At 39.8% G+C, this 23,977-nt stretch overlaps 1 protein-coding gene across 1 annotated transcript in view; it reads left to right on the plus strand.

Moving 5' to 3' along the window:
• The first annotated feature begins 3,941 nt into the window (after nt 1-3,941).
• Nucleotides 3,942-23,977, plus strand: part of fgfrl1b (fibroblast growth factor receptor like 1b) — a 39,049-nt gene continuing 19,013 nt past the window's right edge. Inside the window, exons 1-3 of the mRNA XM_046848725.1 lie at nt 3,942-4,063; nt 4,171-4,250; nt 22,206-22,478. Of these exons, the coding sequence (XP_046704681.1) occupies nt 4,172-4,250; nt 22,206-22,478 (352 nt within the window). The 5' untranslated portion in view covers nt 3,942-4,063; nt 4,171. The remainder of the gene's footprint in view (nt 4,064-4,170; nt 4,251-22,205; nt 22,479-23,977) is intronic.

The following is a 23,977-nucleotide window of genomic DNA, read 5'->3' on the forward strand; positions in this document are numbered from 1 at the left end:
GGGTAGGCCAGCCCATGTCTCGATTTAGGATAGTGTTTACAGAGACTACCTTTAGTACACCTACAACAAAGGCTGAGGTTCTGGTTGCAGTTGATCTACTATTTGATCACAGTGTTAAAATTCAGCCTCGATTGGTTTTCTGTCCATCAGAGAAAAATAAAACAAGACATCAATGTTTGAAAGTCAAAATCTGGCTTTTAGAAATTAAACAAAAAACGCTGAAAATTAGAGTAATATTTGTACAATAAATTCATTCTGACAGCCCTGGCATGTTGGTAAGCAGAAGTCATGCCCCACTTTCACCTCCCCGTTCTCACTTTCGCAGCATTTCTGTACTAATGAAGATGGAACCGAGAGCGAGCGAGTGTGCGAGGGACGAGAGCCAGCTGAATATGAGATAAGAGAAACCGCGGGAGCTGCTCACATAGCTGTGAAACATTTGTAAAATCGCCTCCCACACACCCGCCTTCTTCCTTCTGAGGCTAAGGGCCCGGAAGGGGCCGTGTGGGCGAAGGTGGAAGTTCTCGACCGATTGGCTTTTATTACCCGCAGGGGGCGATAGAGTGGGAGGGAGAAATCAGACCCTGAGAGTCTTTGGAGCATCGGGATGAAGAAAATTTTCATCCAGCTAGTCCTGGTGGAGTCACGGTCACTTTAGCTTCGTACATTCACAGAGAAGAAAACCAAGATCGAGTCAGTATAAGCAAAGATGGTGTGGCTTTTGTGGTTGTTAGTATCAGGAAAGAAGGCGTGGCTTCTGGGTTTGTCATTGTCAGAAAAAGAGGCATGGCTTTTTATCTTAATATCAGAAAAGGAGGAGCGGTTTCTCTGTCTATCATATCAGCAATGGTATGGCTTTTGTGGCTGTCAATATCAGGAAAGAAGGCGTGGCTTGTGTGCCTTCATGAAAAGAGGTGTGGCTTTTGGGGATGTAAGTTTATTGAAAAGAGGTGTGTTTTTTTTGTACCTTTCATTTTCAGAAAAGGGGGTGTGGCTTTTGGGTTTGTCAGTATAATAAAAGGAGGCATGGCTTTTGTTGCTTTTGGGAAGGTGTGGCTCGTCAATGTCATGAAAGTGGGCGTGGCTTGTCGGTCTAACAAAAGAAGGTGTGGCTTCTGTGAATTTCACATTCAGAAAGCTGGCATGGTTTTGTGTGTGTTTCTTTTATTAAGGAGGCGTGGCTTTTGTGTCTGTCAGTTTCATGAAAGGAGGCGTGGTTAAATAAATGGAGCTGCTATAGATTCAGGATCCACTGAGAACCTGAAATGAACAAAGTAAATGTATTTAAATACAAACACTTTTAAACTGCTGAACGACTTGTCTGTTCTGACCACAAAACACAAAGTCAGACATTCCAGTTTGATCAAAAGAGACAATACAGTCCCATTTGGACCAACATGAGATGGCAGTTTGATGAGATTAAACAGAAGTGTCCTGTCTAAAGAGTTCTTCCATGCATTAATGAAGAAACATTGGTGTTAATCTCCTGAAAGTGATCTGCTTGTGAGATTTAAATGGACATGCAGTGACACCTCGAGCAATTCAAATGCTATATATTTAAATACCATGACAGTTTTTGGAAAAAGAGTGTATGATCCATCCATAGACCTCCAGCACCACCTACAGGCTGACATGTGAGAGGTTCTCCTAGCTCTATATTTCAAATGATTTGTTCATAAAGAGTGCATGCTCGCAGACAAAACAAATCAATCATTTTATATGAGAAAGGAGAGGGAGAGATCAGAATATTACTGGCTTTTGACTGAACTTTCGAATACGGCTGAGATGGCAAATGGAATTCCATAACAAATACACGAACCTGTGATTCAATCATATGTGGAATGTTTTGGTCAGTTCCAGGTGAATACATTTTAGTGCAAAAAAAAAGAAAAAAAAGAGAGAAAGAAGTATGATTTACTTGATTTATTCATTCTGAATGTCATTTGCCTTTTCTGATATTGGCTTATTTTTCATGGTGATGCATAAAAAATGAGCAGAGGGCCTCGCTTTTTCAACCTATTTCCGTTCTCTCTGCTCAGGATTTCAGAGTGGATACATCATACACAAAATAAATATTAGGAGGAAAGATGAGGACAAAAATAGCAACTCTGGAAACGAGTGCAGGAGGGAGAGAAAGAGGAGAGAAATAAAATGAAATTAAAGTGGAGGAAGAGGAAAGGGTATATCTATCTATCTATCTATCTATCTATCTATCTATCTATCTATCTATCTATCTGTCTGTCTGTCTGTCTGTCTGTCTGTCTGTCTGTCTGTCTGTCTGTCTGTCGATCTATCTATCACATGTTGTGGGTTCAGAAAAAGCTTATTATATCTTATAAACCTGCATATATTTACCACACAGATATCTCTCCAGCACTGTATTTACACCGTATAACCAAAGTATGTGCACCTTTTTTAACCATCTCATTACGTTTAATTCTTTTTTTTTTTTTTGCCATTATAATCAGCTCCACTCTTGAGGGTAGGGTTTTCACTAGATTTTGGCGTGTGGATTTGAGCTCTTTCAGCTCCAAGCGCATTAGTGCGATCAGGCACTGATGTATGGTGATGAGGTTTGGTCAGTGCTTCAGTTCATCTCAAAGGTGTTAATAACTTGAGAATTAAAGAGGTCAGGGCTCTGTGCAGAACATGCAAGCTCCTCCACTCCAACCTTAACACCACAGCTATAATTTCATGAAGCTCATTTTGTACACAGGACCATGGTCAGGCAGGAACAGTCTTCGAAGTCTCTTCGTTCCAGTGAAGTGAAACTGATGATACAGACATGGCTGCCACAATAAGTTAACAAGACTGTAATAGAGGTTATTTAGATGTTTTTGTTTTATATCTGTTATTATAAATCTATGAATATTAACGATTAAGGGGTATTTATTAGGCTGGTGCTTTGCAGCCGAATGGCACAAGGGGGCTCATATCACACTGCCTCATCATGTTACGTCATCACACACACACACACACACACAATAATAATAATAATAATAATAATAATAATAAAGTGATATTTAGTAGTACAACAATTTTCTCAGCCTTTATTATTATTATTATTATTATTATTATTATTATTATTTTATTATTATTATTATTATTTTATTATTATTATTATTATTATTATTATTATTATTATTATTATTATTATTAGCTCTTGTAAATGTAGCTTGGCAGGTTTTTTGTTTAGCCCTAAAGAAAAAAAGATTTTGACTCCAAATGGGTGGGGGGACCAAATGCCAAGAATTGATAAAAAAAATGAATATGATGATGATAATAATAATAATATTAATAATAAATAATAATTGTTGTTACTAAATCTTGTGCAGTGTATTAACTATAAGGATTTCTTCCCTTTTGATTAATTTTTCTTTCTTTCTTTTCTCTTCTTTTGTCTTTCTTTCTTTCTTTCTTTCTTTCTTTCTTTCTTTCTTTCTTTCTTTCTTTCTTTCTTTCTTTTTATGTTGTATTTATAAATTAAACATAATATTTAATGTTTGAATGTAAGCACAATAACAATAATAATAACAGCACTATTGATAATAATAATAATAATAATAATAATAAGAAGAAGAAGAAGAAGAAGAAGAAGAAGAAGAAGAAGAGGAGGAAGAAGAAGAAAAAGAAGAAGAGGAAGAAGAAGAAGAAAAAGAAGAACGGTAATAATAGTAAATGTTATTATCCTTATTATTATTTTTGTTGTTGTTTATTTTAACCTACTGATCATACCCCAGCATTTGCCCTGACAATGACCCCACCTTCTAAATCTTGAATAAGAAGTTGTAAGCTCGTGCACCGCAGGCAGGTGGCGCGCTTAGCCCCACATGCGCGCTCCCGCGGCGTGGACACGGCCGAGACGCGGACCGCTCTCTGATTGGCTCCTGAAGTTCCGCCGCCTCCTAATTGGCTGTGCGAGTTGAGCTGCGTGACTTCAGTGGAGGCTTGAGCGCGCAGGAACGCGGGACGTGCTGAGAGGAGACGCGACCGCTGTAGCCTCTGAGTCCCGCCGCTGCTCGCACCTTCATCCCGCAGTTTCCGGAGTGGAACCGGACACTAGGTGGGTGAAACCCTTCACTTTCACACTGCAAACCTTTGATAAACACCAGGCCTGTTTTCCATTCGTGTCTTACATACGGGGCTTCCAATCTCCTGTTTCTGATCCAGAATGAAAATGATTTGTAAAGCTGAAAACTTCCTCCGGCTTGCTGGAATCTTGATCATCGCAGTGACATGTGAAGCCATTGGTGAGTCCGAATCTGATCGAATCTGATCAAATCTGATCACTTGCTGATGTGTGGTATTTTTCAGTAATAATGCATCATGTAATTTTAGGTTTAAGTTGACTAGTCAGGGATTGGTTGATTCAATAATTGATTGATTGATTGATTAATTGATTGATTGATCTTTGCGTGAACATAATGTCACAAAATATATGAGTAAATCATAATATTTAGATATGATAACTTCAGGACAAAACAACAGGCAAAAAATGCAATAATAAAAGCTTAAGAGAAAGTCATTCTATACTATATATTCCAAAAATAAAGTTAAAGAATATTTAAGAAATATATTAAAAAAAAAGGCAAAATATTTTAAAAATAAGTTCTTTCTCTTTCTTTCTCTCTTTATATATATATATATATATATATATATATATATATATATATATATATATATATATATATATATATATATTCTCTCTATATGCATAGTCTCCATTTCTAACAGTTAATTTATTTAAAAAAGGAAAATAAATTTAATACGTGTAAAAAAAAAAAGCCACCAATTATTTCAGAAAAGAAGGATAGACCACATTTGGTGCATCTGACCATCGACTTTTCACCAAAGTTGAAGCAATGTAATGATTTGGATCAATGAGTTGATTATCATTTCTCATGAATGAACAGCTGTCACTAAAATGTAATAATAATATCAAAATCATGTCTGAAATCCACACACAAATCTTATGTTCAGGTGTCCAAAAACTTTTGCATATAATTTACATCATAAAAGTTTATTCAGTTCAAAACGCTTTCCTGCTTATGACCTTAAATGATCTCCTGCTGTGTCGAATTAGCACCGAAAATGTTCAGCAGCGCTCCGCGAGACTCGGGTACAGAGATCCGTTTAACGCTATTTATTAAACTCTGTTTCATGCTGAGAGATATCTGGATTCAGGTAAAGCAGGACTTCCTCACAGCCCATGGATAACATTTTGTGGACACCTGATTTTAAACTATGTCTGATTTCTGAATATCTCTTTCTATATTTAGTTCCCATTTGCTCATATAATTACCTCCACTCTTCTGGAAAGTTGTTCCACTAGATTTCAGAGTGTGCTTGTGAAGATTCTTTGAGATTCATTCAGCGTAGGAAAGTGAGGTACTGATGAGTAGGTGAGGTGAGGAGGCCTGTGGTGCAGTTAAAAGTTCCAGTATATTGAGGAGATCTTCTACTCCAACCCATGGAATGCAGATCTTCATGGATCTGGCTTTGTGCACAAGGGTGTTGTCATGCTAGAACAGATTTGGGTCTCCTAGTTCAAGTGAAGGGAAAATGCTACTGCATTCTATACTAATATCTAGTCAATATTGCTAAAATCTGATATTAATGTAGTTTTTTCGCTCTTATTGTCTCAGCATGGACGAATTTGCTTCATGTTGAATAAATGATGAAAAATAATGAATTAAACCCAGTACAGTCCAAATGGACTTAAGGGTGCACAAACATTTGCACTCAATTGTTGGTATGAAAAGTGCTTTCACGCAAAGCGTTCCAGTAAGTCAGGAAGTGTGCTTACATATACACTGAATTAACACACACACACACACACACACACACACACACACACACACACACACTCGGGCCTTGTGGAGCCGTCCCACTCCCAGCCCCTCGTCCTGAAGCTGGTTGTTTTTGCCATGTGCTGGTTTGTTGCTCCTGCTAAGTTGTTATAAATCAGAGTGTAGGGACGCTGACACCTGCTGGCAGGGAGCCTCCCTGGACAAGGACACACGTAGGATGTTGTATGGACACAATAGATGGGAACGTCTCACTTTATCCCGCTGTCTTCCGTCCCCCCGCTGGGAGCCCGAGGGCCGCTTTATGGTCTCTTTGTGAAAATAAAACAATGGCAGATAAAAGGGAACGCCGGCATGTAAATTTACTCTTCTGAACGTTCTCATAACATCGCTGCTGCTTTAATTCACAGCGATCTCAATCACCATGAGCAGCGCGTTTTACAAGACTGCAACAATTAATGGATAAAAAATTATAGATTAAAGTATCGAGGTCAGTCTGAGGGTCATTTCTGAAAGTATAATAAATGGATATTCTGTGTTGAGGATGAGACTGAGTCTGGTTCTTCTCATATCTTCTTACTTGACACAGTTACCACTGGCTCACTCATAAACTTGTAAAGAAAAACGTTTGTATGCACTAAACCTAAACATTCTCACTTTAGAATCTCTTTATCTTTATATCGAATCATCAGGGACTGAACCAAACGCTATCATGGATGCACTGAGATCATTCTAAAAATGTTTTTTATTAGATCATAAACCTTCATGTCTATTGGTCGAAGTGCAAAAGTTTGTACCCCCTTCTATTTCTATTTTACAGTGTGTATGGAATACATTTAGAACTTTAATTCACTGATGTATACATGTATATAGTTGCCTTGATTATAGCAGCTATAAAGAGTCTTTCCATTTCTTTTTTTTTTTTCTCAGAAGTACAAATATTCAGCTTGCTATCTTAAGGTTCTTTATACTTGCCACTTGTACTATACAGCATTCTTTCTTCACATATCCCAGTGATGTTAGGACCAGAGTGCCGAGTCCGCCATGATACAGCATCCCTGGAGTACAGAGGGTTGGGGGCCTTGCTTAAGGGCCCCAAGAGTGGCAGCTTTGCAATATTTAGGCTTAAACCCAAAACCTTCCGATGAGTAACTAATAGACTGAACCACTGAGATACCCATGAAGGCAGAAAGTCTGTCTGTTTGGAATAATAAGATTTATAAATATATTATTAATACTGAGATTTGAGCTGAGACTACAGTCAGCGCTGCTTTTATAGGAATAACTTCAGACTTCACCCTGAATCTGTGCTTTTAATAGAATAAAATTATTACAGCCATATGTGTTTCTTTCCAAAACTGATACCATAAAGTTCGAGGCACACAATTGTACAGGACGTCTTTGGATTTTGTAGCATGAAATTTGTCCGGCACTTAAACTAGGAGACCCAAACCTGTTCCAGCATGACAATACACATAGCCAGCTCCATGAAGATATGGGTTGGAGTGAAAGATCTCTTGCTATAGATCTCAATCCCTATTAAACAATGAATATAAACACTAAAAACCCAGACCTTCTCACCTTACCTCCATCAGTGCTCACATCCTTGTAGCTGAATGAATCTCACACATATCTCCACAAAATCTAGTGGAACATCTTCCCATAAGAGTGGAGGTCATTATAAGAGCAAATGGGGAGTCAATGTGCATCGTAGTGTTCAGAAAGCACACATTATTGTGCATTTAACAGCAGAAGGTTTTGACCTGATGACTAGCTGAGTTTCCCCTCCGAGCTCACACCCTCCCTGATGGTTCACGTGAACGCTATTTGAGCTGTGAGGTATTTCCGCTCACTCAAACTGATGGGAATTTGTAGGAGTAAACATTGTATTGTCCTCCATGTTTACTCCTTTATCTGCTGACCTGCTCACTCCCACCTGAGTGTGTGTGTGTGTGTGTGTGTGTGTGTGTATGTGTGTGTGGGGCACATTGAGTCAAAGAAGAAAAAGATACACAGTCTTTGTTATGCTTGGATTCCTCTTTTGCTTTTCCCAACCCACAGTCTCGGGCGGAATGCCACGGAGCCGAGCGAGCGCTTTGAGTGCAATCAGGGGGCTGTTGGGTCTGGATGAGGGTGACTGGTGGTAAATAAGGAGCAGGGAGAAACAGAGCGGTGGGGAAAAACATGGTAATAACTAGAGTGGTCGTAATATGTCAGTAGGAATAAGAGCACGGGGAAATTTCAATTTTCATTTCAACAGAATCTGATTGGTCTGAAGGTGTAGCTCATTTTCAGATTTAATGTATTTTTTCCTTCTTTTGACATTGACTCCCTGTCTGTTTTTTAAATCTAGACTTAAGTCTCTTTTTTAAGATTGCAAACGCTTCCTAAATCTCATTGGCCGAGTTACATAGTCAGAGTCAAACTCGTATTAAGTCTTTGTAATTGTTGTATACAGCTAATAACTTTTACAAACAATGTTTGTATATGTTGTTTATTACTGAGTGTTAAATAAGGCACCTATAAATAAAATGTAAAAAAATTATTATTATTATTATTATTATTATTATTATTATTATTATTATTATTATTATTATTATTATTATATGCAAATTTGCTATAAAATTCTAAAATATCTAAACGTGAAAAACTCCTAACTTGGATTGATGCGAAAAGATGGTGTTTATAAACAAATCTAACCTCAGTAAACAAATTAATAATAAAGCATACTATGTACAGATGTGCACGTGAGTCCAAAATACGAACGGAACGTGTTTAATTATGTTAATTACCTTAAAAACCGTAAGAGGAAAAGACGGAAACGTAACATGGCTGAAAATGCGTACATAGTATACTTTATTATTAACGTGTTCACTGAGTGTATTCTTTTAAAAACATCATCACATTATGCCACGTTAAGCCGTTTTCACATGGACGGCGTCTCCAGTGTCGCAAGTAAAGCTTCCAATGCAGGATAGAGATTTTGTTAAAAAAAATATTTGCCTACTGGTTTCTCAGGACACAAGGAAGTTGTGTTCTTGTATTGCAGTCAAATGGATGTTTATAGCTGCTATAATGTACATGCTGACAGGCTGTAACTCCTTCCACAACATATAAAAAAAGAGTGATTTGTTCATTTAATACTGGACGCGCACGAGCAAGCATCGCTAAATCTCCATAGGTTATGTACAGGAAAGAATTGAGTCGTTTATCTCATGAGTCGTTTGTTCTTTTGTCATGTGACTCCTATATACGCTATGCAGTTATATATGCATATATAAATGATTGGAACTATAGTCAAGGTTGGTGTATGTTGACATGTTGGGGGAATCTGCCCATTGAAAATGTAACACTTTATTTTATTTCTAAACAAAGAAACTAAATGACTCAAAAAGAGATTTGTTTTGATGAACGGGATTCAAAGAACCAAAATGATCCAATCTTCCCATCACTACCAGGCGAGGATTATAGAGGAACAAATGAGTAATGCACAAGTTCATCGACACACACTATTAAGTCCTAATGAATCCTGGGCAATTACTCAGTAAACGATAATAGAGGAAACGTTTAGTAGTTCGTTATAATCTAAATAATGATCACAGAAGCTTTTATATCACGTCTGGTTTGGCTTTTTCTCCTTCTATTAAAGGCGGTTATGTCAGTGTGTAATGAAGTAAAATGGTTTGTAGGTCTGGGATTATTGTCAGGTCATTATAGTCAGGTTTGTTTGGGTTTTATTTTCATGATATATTACATATGACTTGAGGCAAGAGCTTCAGGAGCTTCGAGTGCTCGCAGTGAGTCATTTGAGAAATTACGAGTAAATTAGCGTGACATAATTCTCTTACTTGAAGAAAAAAAATACAAATCTCGGGGAAATGCCCAGAGTTCTCTGGATCCACACTCATTCGGAGTGTCATTAAACTTTATGCGTCTAGAGTGTCTCTTTACACACACACACACACACACACACACACACACACACACACACACACATGCTCCCACATGCCAGGCAACACTAAAGAAAGTCCCTGTACAGTCCTGAGGAATGTTTTCCCTTCTTGCTAACCTTGCTATTTCCTGTTTCTTCTCCTCCTTTTTCCCCGGTTCCTGCTCTTTCTTTTTGAGTTTTCTCGTCTGGAAAACATGAAGGTCCTCGCAGCCCCGAGCTCAGCCTCTGGGAGTGTCGGCATCCACCCGAACACCCACACACGTGTCCTAGCACTATTTTAGCCTGGAAAGCAGAGAAAGCCGGATTTACATATTTTATCATGTGCGGCTTGATGTCGAGTTCTAACAAAATCAACGTGTTTTCAACCCAGTCACGCTTGTTTCCATATGTTTAGAAAAGGCGCACGCATCAAAGGCACATGTCACAGACTTTTAAAGATTCCGCCGTAAAAAAATATCAGACGTGAGAAAATGTCAGTGACGGATTGATCAAGAAAGATGACAGGCGAAGGCAGATCAGGTCCAGATTGCAGTGACCACGCCTCTCTCTCTTTTTTTTTTTTTAATCTTAAGGTTGTCAAATGTATAGAAGACAAAGCTTTATTTCCAGGAATGTAATAATGCGTATGTGTGATTTTCAACATCCTATTCCACACTGAGTTCCCGTTTGCTCTTATAAGAAGCTTCACTCCTCTAGGAAGATGTTCCACTAGATTTTGTGGAGATTTGTGGAGATTAATTCATCCACAAGGGTGTTAGTAAAGTCAGGTACTGATGTAGGGTGAGGCGAGGAGCCTTGGGATGCAGTCTAGTGACGTGATTCTTGATTCCAACACGGCTACATACACCAACTCTGACTAGAGTTCCAATAATGTATATAATGTATGTATATATAACTGCATAGCATAGCGTTAATGGGAGTCACGTGACCAAAAAACAAACGACTCCGGCTAAAAGAGTCGAAATGTAAACGACTCAATTCCTATACACAACCTACAGAGATTCGAATAGAAATGAACGAATCACTCTTTGAGACGACTCGTTCTTCTGAGTCACATTAAAGACTCATTCAAGATGAACGAATTGTTCACGAATGAAAGATCACTAGTGCATTTAATGTTCCAATTCACCCAAAGGTGTTAAATAGGGTTGAGGTCAGAGCTCTAAAGCTGGAGATGGTCCACTCAAGTCCATGGAAAGCATATCTTTGTGGACAGAAGCATTGTCTTACTTGAACAGGTTTGGGTCTCCTAGTTTAAGTAAAGTGAACATGCTACACATCCATATAAACACAATTGTGCTTACAGTTTGGAGAAGAACCACATCCCCGCTGGAAACGTCAGGTGCCCCAATAGTTTTCTTGAAATCGTGTTGCTTTGATTAACAGCAGGGAGTTGAGCAGGAGCGCTGTGGTCCGTTGGTCTTCTCCACAGGTGTCCACTGCCTCCTCCGCTTCATTACAGCAGATAACGGCTCTCTGCAGGCGCTGTCTCTTATCACACCGGTGATAATGGAGCAGCTCGGCTGGAGCAATGCGGCCTCTGTGATCTAAAAGAATAACAGTCCAGCTTTCGGGAAATTTAATTAGCTGTGTTTGCCCGAGTTGAAGGAATTACAATCATATTATAAGCGTTTTCCCTAATAGGCTTTCATGCTTTATTAGTGTGTGCATATTGGAGAGCTCAGGCCTGGCTAAACGGTTCGATGTGTGACATGTTTGACTTGAAATGAAAGAAAAATAACAAATAAATGGGATATGATGTCACATGACACAGTTTTCCTATTACAGAAAATAAATCATTCATTTTAACACCATAGTAATGAATGATTGGAGGTTTGGTTTTAAAACCTGGCACACTTTTTATCCATTTATGGACACAAAGTGTTGAGGAGCGTCTGCAGAAGAAGTTTATTCGAGCCATCGCAGGTTATAACGCTCACTGTTTCACTCTTGGATGGTAATGTTGCTTGTAGTTACAGATTTCTATAAAGCACTTAGACTGGAGACTTCATCCAATATGGAAAAAACATGGAAGTTTATAGCTGCACAAAACCACCGTCAGTAATTTTTAATAGTTTGTCCATCATGAAGTTATACTGTGGACATTCTGGGATCGACAAGATAAAATAAATCTGAATGAAACCCTATTGTTTATATGTATAAAAGTTTCTTTTCAAGTTAATTAGAAAAGAAAAATGCAACTTTTGCAACAGTCGTACATCAGAAAGTCCAGTTTATCCATTAATGACAGGGGTTATGGAGACCAAATTATGGCAGTATGGGAACATCTTTCTCTGTCACCTGTTTAAAACATTTACTGCAGTTCATTTGCAAACAGGACATACTTAGAAGTAAACTGTGGACACCCGACTATGACACCTACAGTATGTGTGCCCATTTTTCACCCATTAAGGTAGAGACACACAAAACTGACACCAAAGAATTAGCTCTTAGGAGAGCTGATTTTTCATCGCCTCACATCTTGGCACTAGAACACACTTGACTGACGGTAGCGTCAGCCAGCTAGCATGTATGTTTGGCACTTGCGTGAGAGAACATAACTCTCCCATTCCAGTAGGTGGCAGTAGTCTGTAATCAGCATCCAAATAAGGAAATCGTAAGAGTTAGAACTGTGAATATATCGGTTTGCGTGAAGTTTCTCTGTAATGTCCTACAGTGGCGGTCTCGTCTGCATCATGGTCTTCAATGTCTTGGTTCCACAACTGCATGGCATTATTAAAATAATCCTCTGGTCAAAGGAGGTAAAAAGACAAGTGGCAAGAATGTCAACAAGTCTTTGTGCGTCCCCGCTTTGCTTTCGTAATTTCTGCTTTTTTTTTTCTTTCTTGTGTGCTCATTCTCTAATCTAAATAGCCAATCAGAATTCTTGTATTCACGGATTCAGAGTGTAGAAACGGACAAAAAACGCGACTGGAACCAACGATGCAGAAAACACAGAATAACCAAAAAACACCTCCCCCGACGATCGACCGTCAGCTTCAACCCAACAGATCCGCTCTTCTGAGAAGACTTTCTACCAGATTTTAGTGTTTGGCTGTGCAGATTTGATATTTTTTCATCTCCAAGAGCATTTATGAGATCCTACACTAATATTGGAGAAGGAGGCTCCAGCCCTAAGGAGTTCATCATTAGGGTTGAGGAGGTCAGGGCTCGGTGCAGGACGCTCAAGTTCTTCCACTCCAACCATGTCTTCATGGAGTTCACTTTGTGTACAGGTGCATTGTGTGTGAGCATGCTAATGCATGCTGCAACAGCGTTCGGGCCTGTAATATCCCAGCTTACAAAGACATTCTATAGAATTGGGTGCTTCCTGTACTGTGGTTGTTTGAGGAGCAACCACGTATAGGTATAATGGTCAGGGGTGCACTTAATTTTGGCTACCTGTTGTGGGTGGAAGGAGTGAGTAGGCGTTAATGAAAGCTGGTCTTGTTGCAGATAAATGAAGGTGGATAAATCCAAAAATAAATGTAGGCGGACTCGTCAAACAAACAATTCAGCCAATGAGGTTTGCAGTCTGAAAAATGGTTGTAAACCACATATTTATTTGTGAAACACAAAAATATCCATGCATCGCATTTATGTTTGTAGATCACAAGTGCGTTAGATCATTAATGATTTCATTGTGCATCTAGAATTGTGTTATACGAAGAAAAAAAGGGATTGATACTGTACATTTGCAGTCTTTCCATCTGCTGGTCCTCATTGCAGGGGTTCATGCGCAAGCATAGAAATACTTCTTATTCTAAATAATCAATCCACCTACAGTGATGTTGCTGGGAGGAAACCGGAGAACCCTGAGGAACTGCTAATAATAATTAATATTGTTCTTGTTTTTTGGTGCGCTCTGGGTTTTAGTGTATTGTACTGCTCATAATGTTCTCCGGTTGATCAGGCTGAGCCCCAGGGCACAAAAAAAAGTTCTTTCCTGTCTGGGTTTCTTTGTGCTGCATGCGTCAATGTAAAAGGTGTTTATTTAGCCCTCGAGTCCCTCGGGTGCTTCTTACTCCTCATTATATTCCTGTATTGTCAGTTCCATGTGACGCTTGGATTTCATTAGGAACATCATTTCACGCTTGTAAAACTTGTCAAAACCCCCGGCCTCTGATGTGCGTCTCCGCGTGTGCGTGCGTGTGTGTGTGTGTGTGTGTCGGCGCGTGCATGTGCGTGCTGCATGCTTCTTGGCTCTGTGCTCGAACTAATTAAAAACGTTGCTTGAGGCGAGATCACTATTAACAGGCTTTCAGTACAGGCTGGCATGTGTCAAAAAGGGAGCGTTGAGAAAAAAAAGCACCTTTTAACATAAAAAAAACAACAAAACAAATTAAAAAGCTTTAGTTTGGCAGATTTTCTGTGTTGTTTGTGTGTGTGTGTGTGTGTGTGTGTGTGTGTGTGTCCTCTGGAGCTGTAAATGCTGAGGTAGTTAACCGACACTCTTAAATAGGTGAAACTGTGCAATTATTAAATTCGAACATGATGTGTATTAAGCAGAAACATGTATTTTGAGATTGCACACATGCACACACACACACACACACACACGTGTGTGTATTTGTATATGTATTTATGTATGTATGGATGTGCGGTATGTACGCAAACACGTGTGTTTGTTTGTGTGTTTATGTCTATCTATCTATCTATCTATCTATCTATCTATCTATCTATCTATCTATCTATCTATCTATCTATCTATCTATCTATCTAGTATGTGTGTTTTGTGTGTGTTTGAAGCTAGATAGATAGATAGATAGATAGATAGATAGATAGATAGATAGATAGATAGATAGATAGATAGATAGATAGATAGATAGATAGACATAAACATACACAAACACACATACTACATAGATAGATAGATAGATAGATAGATAGATAGATAGATAGATAGATAGATAGATAGATAGATAGATAGATAGATAGATAGACAGTTATATGCAAGTTTGAAGGGCCTCAGATATTTTTCACAACAGATAAGAAGCATCACTCTCTCTCTCTCTCTCTCTCTCTCTCTCTCTCTCTCTCTCTCTCTCTCTCTCTCGTGGTGTTTGATGGGCCCTGGCTCGCCTTTGTAGTAGCGATTTTCCTGAAACAGCTCGCTTTATCAAAAGCCCGGGCCGCTGTATTTCATCCTGCAGTACCTCGGGTAAACAAGGCGCTTTAATGAGCTGCGTTCGCTCTTGTGCGCCATCACTCCGACACTCACAGCTATTTGAGACGCGTCGGTATTTATGAAGGAGGCATTAAAACATAAAGCAGAGTGCCGAGCCTTTGAACTATTTCTCTTCCTCCCTTTCCTTTTTATCAGTTTAATGTTTGAGAGCATGAATAGCTCCGGGAGTTCAGCGGTATCTCGTCACGAGAGTGTGATCCGCTCGAGCGCTTGTTGCTTGTGGTCGGGTGGAGTGTTTGCACAGGTGAAAGCGGGGTAATGTGTTGTAAAAAAAAAAAAAAAGAAAGAAAGAAAGAAAATGAAAAAAGATTGCCACTATTCCTGCATTTTTTTTTTCTAGCCTGTTGGAGCGATGTTCTCCTGGATCACTGCTCTGGGTGTGGGAAGCTCTCAGGGCTGCTCCTGCAGCTCTCCTTTTGTCTTGCCTTTTACAGGTGGGATTACTCAGCAATTCAGCGCAAGGATTACAGCTGTCCAAGCCGACCAGCCTCCGCCGCTTGCGACGTCAGCTTCTGAAAGACGCGATTTTGCCACCACAATGCTTCTGAACATCGCCGGCATGTGTATTTGTTCAACCGACATGTTTTTTCAAAGCCCTGAAATTGTCGAGCTCAACAGAAAAACAGCTTTTTTTTTTATTTCGCTAAGTGCAGCTTGGGTCTGTTTTTTTTTCATGGGTCGCTGGCGATGGGCTTCAGGGTCACCGCTTTAGAGAGGAGCGTGGAATCTAAAAGCCTTGGAGAAGAAAAAATGCTTAGAGGCTGAAAAGAGGACGGTCTTGTCTTTTTCAGCTTTGCTGAGTCTTGCTGTGACAGGCAAAGACATAACTGAAGAAATGGTTTAGGAGACCAACATTCAGCTGAGACACAAAAGGACGGAGATATAAAGTGAATCAGATGATTACAGAGGCAGATAGGGCACACAAAAGGGGCAAATCAGGTATGAAAATGATTGCGTGTGATTGCCCCTGGTGCAGGTTTTTTCTTTCGCGTGAATAATGCTGTTAATAAACAGGTGCTCGTTACTCGGCTGGAGCTCCGGTTTAGCCAGAATTGCCTCGTGCCCCTGCCAGGCGGTGGGTGCGTTTATGAGACCAGGTTGGCACTTACCACTTTTCCCTGTGGTCCAACCCCTGGTGGTCTACAGGAGGAAGGTATTCAGGGTGCTATCATGAGCTGGAGTGAGTCACAGGTTAAGTGTTTCACAGCAGCAGGTCTGAAATGCTGAGTAGTAACAAAGCTGAGCCAGTCAGAGAAACGGCATTTGGTCCAGCATGCACTCACACACACACACACACACACACACACACACACACACACACACACACACACACAAACACACTATTTCAGTTCATATATATACTCCATCATGCCAACACACACTAATACAAACATACACACGCCACAGCAAACTCATGCTCCTTCAGACCAGCACTCACACTTCTTGAATTCTAGCACTTCAGTCGACACACACACACACACACACACACACACACACACACACACACACACACACACACACACACACACACATATACACACTTCTTCAGTCTAGCACACTCTCCCTCAGTTCAACACACCTTCAGTCTAATGCACTAACACTCCTTCAATCCAGCACATACACACACTCCTTTAGTTCAGCACACTGACATGCCTACAGTTTAGCACACACACACACACACACACACACACACACACACACACACACACACACACACACTCCTTCAGTCCAGCTCACACATTCTCAATCCAGCACACACACACACACACACACACACACTGCTTTAGTCCAGCACACACACACACACACACACACACACACACACACACACTCCTTTAGTCCAGCACACTCACACTCCTTAAATAAAATGCACACACTCCCTCAGTTTAAGTCATGAATGAAAGCAGCTGGTGATGAAAGGAGATCTCCAGAGCTTTCTTTTTTCATTGCTCCAGTTGTCAAACTGAGATCCATCACGACTGCATCTTCAGCCTGGTGTCTCAGTTTGCAGAGAACTGCACTCTTCAATAAAAGTTCCTCAAGGGTTCTCTGAATGTGTTTCAAAATCCAACATGGAGCCCTTTAAGCAAAAATGAAGTAACCAAAGAATGAGGCTTTTGTAATTGGAACTTAGGTTTCTCACCGTGGTCATGAGATCAGGAGTATTGACCATTGAACAGGTTTTCTGATTCTGATCCGATTTCTTTAGTGCATTTTGGAAGTTCAAGTCCCATTTGCGATTAGTGTTGTGCTAGGGCAAGTTATTAAAGTTTACTTGTCCCCAATGGTAGATCTAAGTAAAGTCCTCAGAACCAAACATGCAGAGATGAGTAGGCAGAACCCAGGAGCTCAGTGTGCCAGCAGAGTTGAAGGATTGAATGTTTACCGAGCCTTGACCCCATGCTGAGATTCATAGCCTGAGCATCAGCGCAAACAATCACAGGCATCAGTTGTCTGTATTATCACCCCGAGATAAAGGAGCCACATTCCAAAGGCATGAGCTGTGCTTGGTCTAACTGATGTATCACTGAAAATAAACACAATCCACTATGTATACAACCACATTGGAGCCAAGCAGAGGAAGAGGAGGAGGAGGATGAGGAGGGGCGTGACGCTACTAAATCACATGATGCCACAAGATCAACCTTGCGATGACCTACTAAGCTGTGGCTTCTGATTGGCTGAGGCTGTTATCTCTGTTTCATCTGCACAGGAATTAGTGGGAGGCATCATGCCAGCGTTTAGCCGACACATTCCATGAAACCATGAAGAAAAAATGCAATGTAATGACCGTATACGAGGTGGTATCAAAACGTTTCGAGATTAATGGTAACTAGTGCTATTCTGACCATGTGCATTACTGCAATATCATCATAGACAGCAAGTTAGAACATAGTGCAAACTCTGTATGAGATGTTTGATATGACATAGATTTTACATACGGCGATGCTGTAAGGTGTTTCAAGAGCTTCATGTGCTGAAGAACATCACTGGACGATGACGAGAGATCAGAAAGACCTTCAATAAGTTCAACTCAAGAAAATGTCGAAACCATTCGGCAACTTGTGCATAACAATCGTCGGAGAGATACTTGCCAGATTTGACTCTCTTCCTGAAGGTGAAGTTCCAGCTCAAAGCTTGCCATTTTGACACCGAATCGTATTTAAATGTTTCCAGATTAGTGTAGACAAAGCTTAAAAGACACAGAACCTTTTAAGGTGCTACTTCGAGCATAGTATGGAGTATAAACTAATTTCCATGCAAATGTTCCATCTGTTAAAATGTTTTTGGTTTAATTAAAAACACCTGAACAAAAATAAAAAAAAATGAATTCTGCATAACTAGAATTTGGTTTTGGAAATCTCTTATAGTTGCTATGGAAACAGTTTTTGCTCATTTTCACTTTTCATAATCTAAACCCAATGTCTATCTGAAGAACTTCATAAAGAATCTTGTTGATCATACCAGAAATTAGGAACTTTTAGGGCAAAGGTCAACAAATAAGATTTGCTTGAAAACATTTGTTTATCTTTTTCTCCAGGAACCTTCATAGGTTCTATGTTGAACATCTCCTAGTTCACCTCTGGAACAGTTAATCAAATCAGGAAACCTCTAAGAAACCCTTGTATGGGTCCTGCAGCTCATTTTCCTGTTTACGAGCAAATGTTTTACCTCATGGCTCGGCAGTATAAGGAACTTTTAGGCCTAAAGTACTGTATATTTTTAAACTTAATGACTATCAGTTCTCACGTTTAGTCTATAAATTCGGGTTTCAGTTACATTCTTTTAAACCTCTGCTTACAGTTTTATAGTGAAGCAGGTGGCAGGGTCACCAGCTTGTTGCCTGTATAACCACAGATCCTTTAAAAATCTGTGTTTAGTCACAGTTTCTGCTCAGCAGATTTCCAGCAGCTGTGGTGTAGCTTTAAGGGTTCTAGCAGCATGGGGCAACCAGAACGCTCTTTCCATCTTCATCTCTCTTTTAGTCACACACTCATCTTCGCTCGGCCTGCTTGCAAGTGTTTGATGGTCACACCACTTCCTCCATCATCATAGACCATCGTCTATCCGAGCAACGAGCTGTCAAGCTTTTTTTTAAGCTCTCTCTGGGACATCAACGTGAAGGTTCTGAGGCTGCTCGCTCTTCAAAGCTCAGCAGTCTGGGGGCCTCGTGTCCATAAATTCTCCCCAGAAATCACAAACTCGTATCAAGATGTCTGAAACAAAGACGACTGACATGCTGGGGAGCTTTTAAGTGATATCTGGTACTCCATATGCTTGTGTCCATATGGAAGCTTCACTGTTACTTACCCCCAACACACACACACACACACACACACACACACACATGCTTAAGACAGCTTTAAATTAAAAATGACGGTAAGCAAGTCTTCTGTGTGTCTCCTTTTTTCTACATTACATTTCCAAAGAAATACAAAAGCAGCACATAAATCTGTCGCTCTGCATATTCCCAACATTGTGGGTTTGTAATACACATGGCCTGCGTACTACACACTCTATCTCTTTTTCTGTAAAGCATTGCAGTGGTGGACGGAGATAAAAGAGGACGGGAAAAAGCCTTTTCAGAAATTAATAACCTATGTGAGAATGGCAGGGAAGATAAATCCGAGATCACTTTCAGCTGTCCTGAATAAACATGCTGTCCTGTAAAAGACTTTGTAGCTCCTCAAATATTTGCTGCAAAAGTTTAATCTACTGACCCAAAGGAGGTACATTCAAGATGGAGGAGTAAGTAAAGAAGACAGTAAAGAAAATAATGTTTCAGCATCAAGGCATGTTTGGTTTTTCTGATGTTTTTTATTGTCAAGGGGAACCAAATGGGTTAAAGTGGGATTTACACATTATAACATTATAACATTATGAGTGGTGAAGTGAATAACACTGATTAGGCCAAATTGTGACGTCTAGACGACTGGGTCAGAGCGTCTCCAAAACTGCAGCTCTTGTGGGATGTTCCTCGTCTGCAGTGGTCAGTATCTATCAAAAGTGCTCCAAGGAAGGAACAGTGGTGAACCAGCGACAGGGTCGAGGCTCATTGATACACAAAGGCTGGCCCGTGTGCTCCGATCCAACAGACGAATGCCTGTAGCTCAAAGTGCTGAAGAAGTTCATGCTGGTTCTGAAGTAAGGTATCAGAATACACAGCGCATGTGGGGCTTTTTCGCCACAGACCAGTCAATATTAGGCAGGTGGTCATAATGTTATGCTCAATCAGTGTATTTTAATTGTTCATCTTTGTAAATGTGATGTATTGGGTGAAATTTTGCATGCACTCAAAACATTAGTGCACTCTGAATCACCATTAATTTAATAGATGAATTTCCTGTATAGATGGATCTGAATCTGCTGTTGAATAGTTCAATCTAAATCCTGAATAGTACCTACCTGATCGGAAGGTCGTGAGTTAAAATCCCAGCATCATCAAGGTCTGGGTCAAAGCACTTAACCCTCAACTGCTAAGTCGCTCTGGATAAGGACGTCTGCCAAGGGCATCTGCCAAATGCCATAAATGTAAACGCTAATGAGCATATGAATCTGAATTCTGAAAAGTCAGATCTGAATTCTGCACAGCTGAATCTGAATCGAAATCCTAAACAGTTAAATCCACCTTGATGACACACATTTGGCCATCCTTCCTAACATTGCTGTTTAAACATTACCAGATGTCCAACACTGCCTTCTCCTTCAAACTATTCTTTTTTGTTCTAAATTCTCAAACTTCAAACTTTCATCCAGAAACCATGGGCTGGGCAAATATTTTGCACTATTAAAATTACTCAGGGCATCAATTGCCTTCCTATTTCCTTGTGACTCTGTTGATAAAAGACACATTGGCATTAAATCAAGAATAAACAAGATCTTGATTATGGGCCAAACCATCTTGTAAACCTACACCTTGCTACACTTTTAATAGCTGAATCTCTTAAATATTTGAATTCTAATCCTAAATCCTGAACAGTAATGTTGAACTTCTGATCGGAAGGTTGTGGTTTTTAATCCCAGCACCACCAAGGTGCCAAACCATCCCATTAACCTACAAATTGCCTAAAATTGCCACACTGGCTGAGCGACGATGTTCCCGTTTTCACTCTCTGCCACACCTGTTGTGTTTTGACCGTCTATCCCTGGTGTATTTGGATAAACATTTCTAAAAACACAAAGTCATAATTTTCAGTAAGGACTTCTTTGTGAAACATTCAGGAATGTGGCCGTAATGTAATTCCTGCACCAATACCCCCTTTTCTCTCGCTTGGCCCTCATGGCATGTTCCTGGAAAATGACCAGTGGTTTCAGGTGAAAACGTTTCATTGCAGTAAAAAAAATCCGAAGGGAGCTGAAGGAAAATGAAAATCATTTGGAATATTTGCGTATTTTTTTTTCCATTTTCCATCATCTTCGGTTGCTGGGGTAGTTTCTGAAGCAGGCAACAGGATGTTACTGTGCCAGGCATGAATGAGAGTGAATCGGCTCAAGTGGGCCAAAGGAAATGGAAAGCTGGTCCTCATGGGAGTCTCCACTAGCAGGCTGAGAGAAAAGGGATAAAAAGGGCCTTGTGTACACCAAGGCCATGAAAACCAGACAGAACCATGAGCTTAAGTGCTTTGAAAATGTGTTTCTCAAGACATGTTGCTAAATTTGGGATTTTCAAATTATCTACAGCTTGTTTAAGGACTTAAGGAGTTTGTACATATTTCTTTCAGCAAGGTCTTTCACCTCTCCAGCTTCTGTGCTATTATTGCAAGTCACCTTGAAAAAACAAACGAAAGTGTGTGATGTGATTGAAGCCCAGGTCATACTCAGATTATTCAGGAGGCTGGTTTGTTGTTGATTTGTTCCTAACCTTACCCAGACATTCCATCTGCAGGCAAATCATGTCAAATATACTGTAATAAAGCCCTCTTTACCTATTAAGGTGCATTCCATTTGATGTTCGTTTATGGTTTGAGGGCTGGTTTGGGCTGAAATGAAAAAACTCGCTGAAAAGGCACGGAAGCCAGCAATTAGCATGGTTATTATAGTCGCTGCCTTTTTGTGAGTAGTTTTCTTGTGCTGATGTGTTCAATTCAAACCTCAATATTGTCAAAAATCCAGTTTTGAGCTGTAGAAATACCCTGTCAGGGGTTAATGGGGTCCAGAACTTATTTGATCCAATAGTCATTACTGATTTTAAGATTTGGTTAAATGTTATAAATTTGTCTTGATTATAATAGTTGTACCATTTCTTTTTTGGCTTTAGGACCTCCATGGGTGAGTGGCGTTGTGGAGGAGATGCAGATCGCACAGTTGGGTCGTAATATCCGCCTGCCGTGCCCCGTCGAAGGGAACCCTCCTCCGCTACTTGTCTGGACGAAAGACGGACGACATGTCAATGCTGGCTGGAGCCGTTACCGTGTTCTGACCCACGGTCTTAAGATCAAGAACGTAGAAGCCAAAGACGCCGGAGTTTACGTGTGCCAGGCAGCCAATGGCTTCGGGAGCGTGTCCCTCAACTTTACTCTCACTGTCATCAGTAAGAAATGAACATAGTGTAATAAAATATGACATTTTAGGAATGAACAGCATTCTAAATGAAAACAAATACAAATATAATACTTGGCTAAAAGATTTACATGGCATGTTATTAATATGAAGGTTGTACATTAATGGACTAGCGGCTAGACGTGAAAAAAAAATGCCTTAGCAAGAGGTCTACACGTGGGTGAGCAAAAAGTTTAATATGAAGCTCATGGTAAAAAAAAAAATTTTATTGACATGGCTATGTGTCATTGTGCGCTATATTTACAGCTTTCATTTGTTCACCCTTAGTAACTGCCTGGTCAGGATTGTTTTACTTAAAACGTGCTTTATACTTGTTACATGTACATTAGAGCACAGTGAAATTCTTTCTTCTCATATCCTAATAATGTTAGAAAGCTGGGGTCAGAGCATAGGCTCAGCCATGATACAGTGCTTTTGGAGCACAGAGGGTTAAGAACCTTGCTCAAGGGCCCCAAAAGTGGCAGCTTGGTGATACCAGGGCTTGTACCACCGACCTTCAGATCACTAACATACAGTCTTAACCACTGCGCTACCACTTTCACATACGGCCCTTTCCCATTAAGCTCTTAACTGTCTGTGCTCCAGTGGTGTTGCATCATGGCTATTTCGGTCTCTGTACTGTAATATATATGTGAGAAATATTAAGCATCTTTCTTTAACTTAAATATATATATATATATATATATATATATATATATATATATATATATATATATATATATATATATATATATATTACAGGCAGGTCTATACTACCCTAATAATTAATGTTCTACTATTTACAAGGATCTAAGCCTCTCCAACGTAATTTCGATTACATCTCTAAATATTTGCACAACTAAACCAATACAAATACTGGCATGTTTTAGCCTAGCATGTGATTACATGAGACTGACTTTTGCTTTTGTTCCACTAGTATAATATAAATTATAATGTTTTTGCTTTCCTGCTCCTCGGCCTGCAGCTGTCACTCGAGCTTAATCGAAGCCTGCTGTTGTTTTGGGTCTAAGACTGATGTAGGGCATTAGCATGCTGGATTAGCATCCAATTCAGCAGCTGCCACACAGGAGCCTGAAGTTGTAATGTAGCTCACAAAAGAGCAACTGTGGCTCAGGAAGTTCTCATGTTTAATAGCGCACGGGTTCATGTACGCAACATTAAACGATAAAGGAGGAAAAAAAATCCAGCTGTGGGTGTGAGAAGCACTGTGTTGCTTTGACGCAATGTTTTATTGCGAAGACCAGGGAACAAAGAAGGACCTTCTTTACCTTACTCGTGATACCTGCGGATGGTTATGAGGTGTGTAAACTTAGACGCTGCTCATTATTTCATTACAGAAAAGTCTGACAGATGGAGACATAAATAATACTACTTCTGTTTGGAAAAAAAGACAGAGGGAAGAGTGTTTAGTATGTTATTAGTTAGAAGTTGTTGATTTGTAGTCTTGTGTGTTGAGATCATTGAGTTTAT

Source organism: Silurus meridionalis, chromosome 5 (assembly GCF_014805685.1).
Source record: "Silurus meridionalis isolate SWU-2019-XX chromosome 5, ASM1480568v1, whole genome shotgun sequence".
Lineage (NCBI taxonomy): Eukaryota > Metazoa > Chordata > Actinopteri > Siluriformes > Siluridae > Silurus > Silurus meridionalis.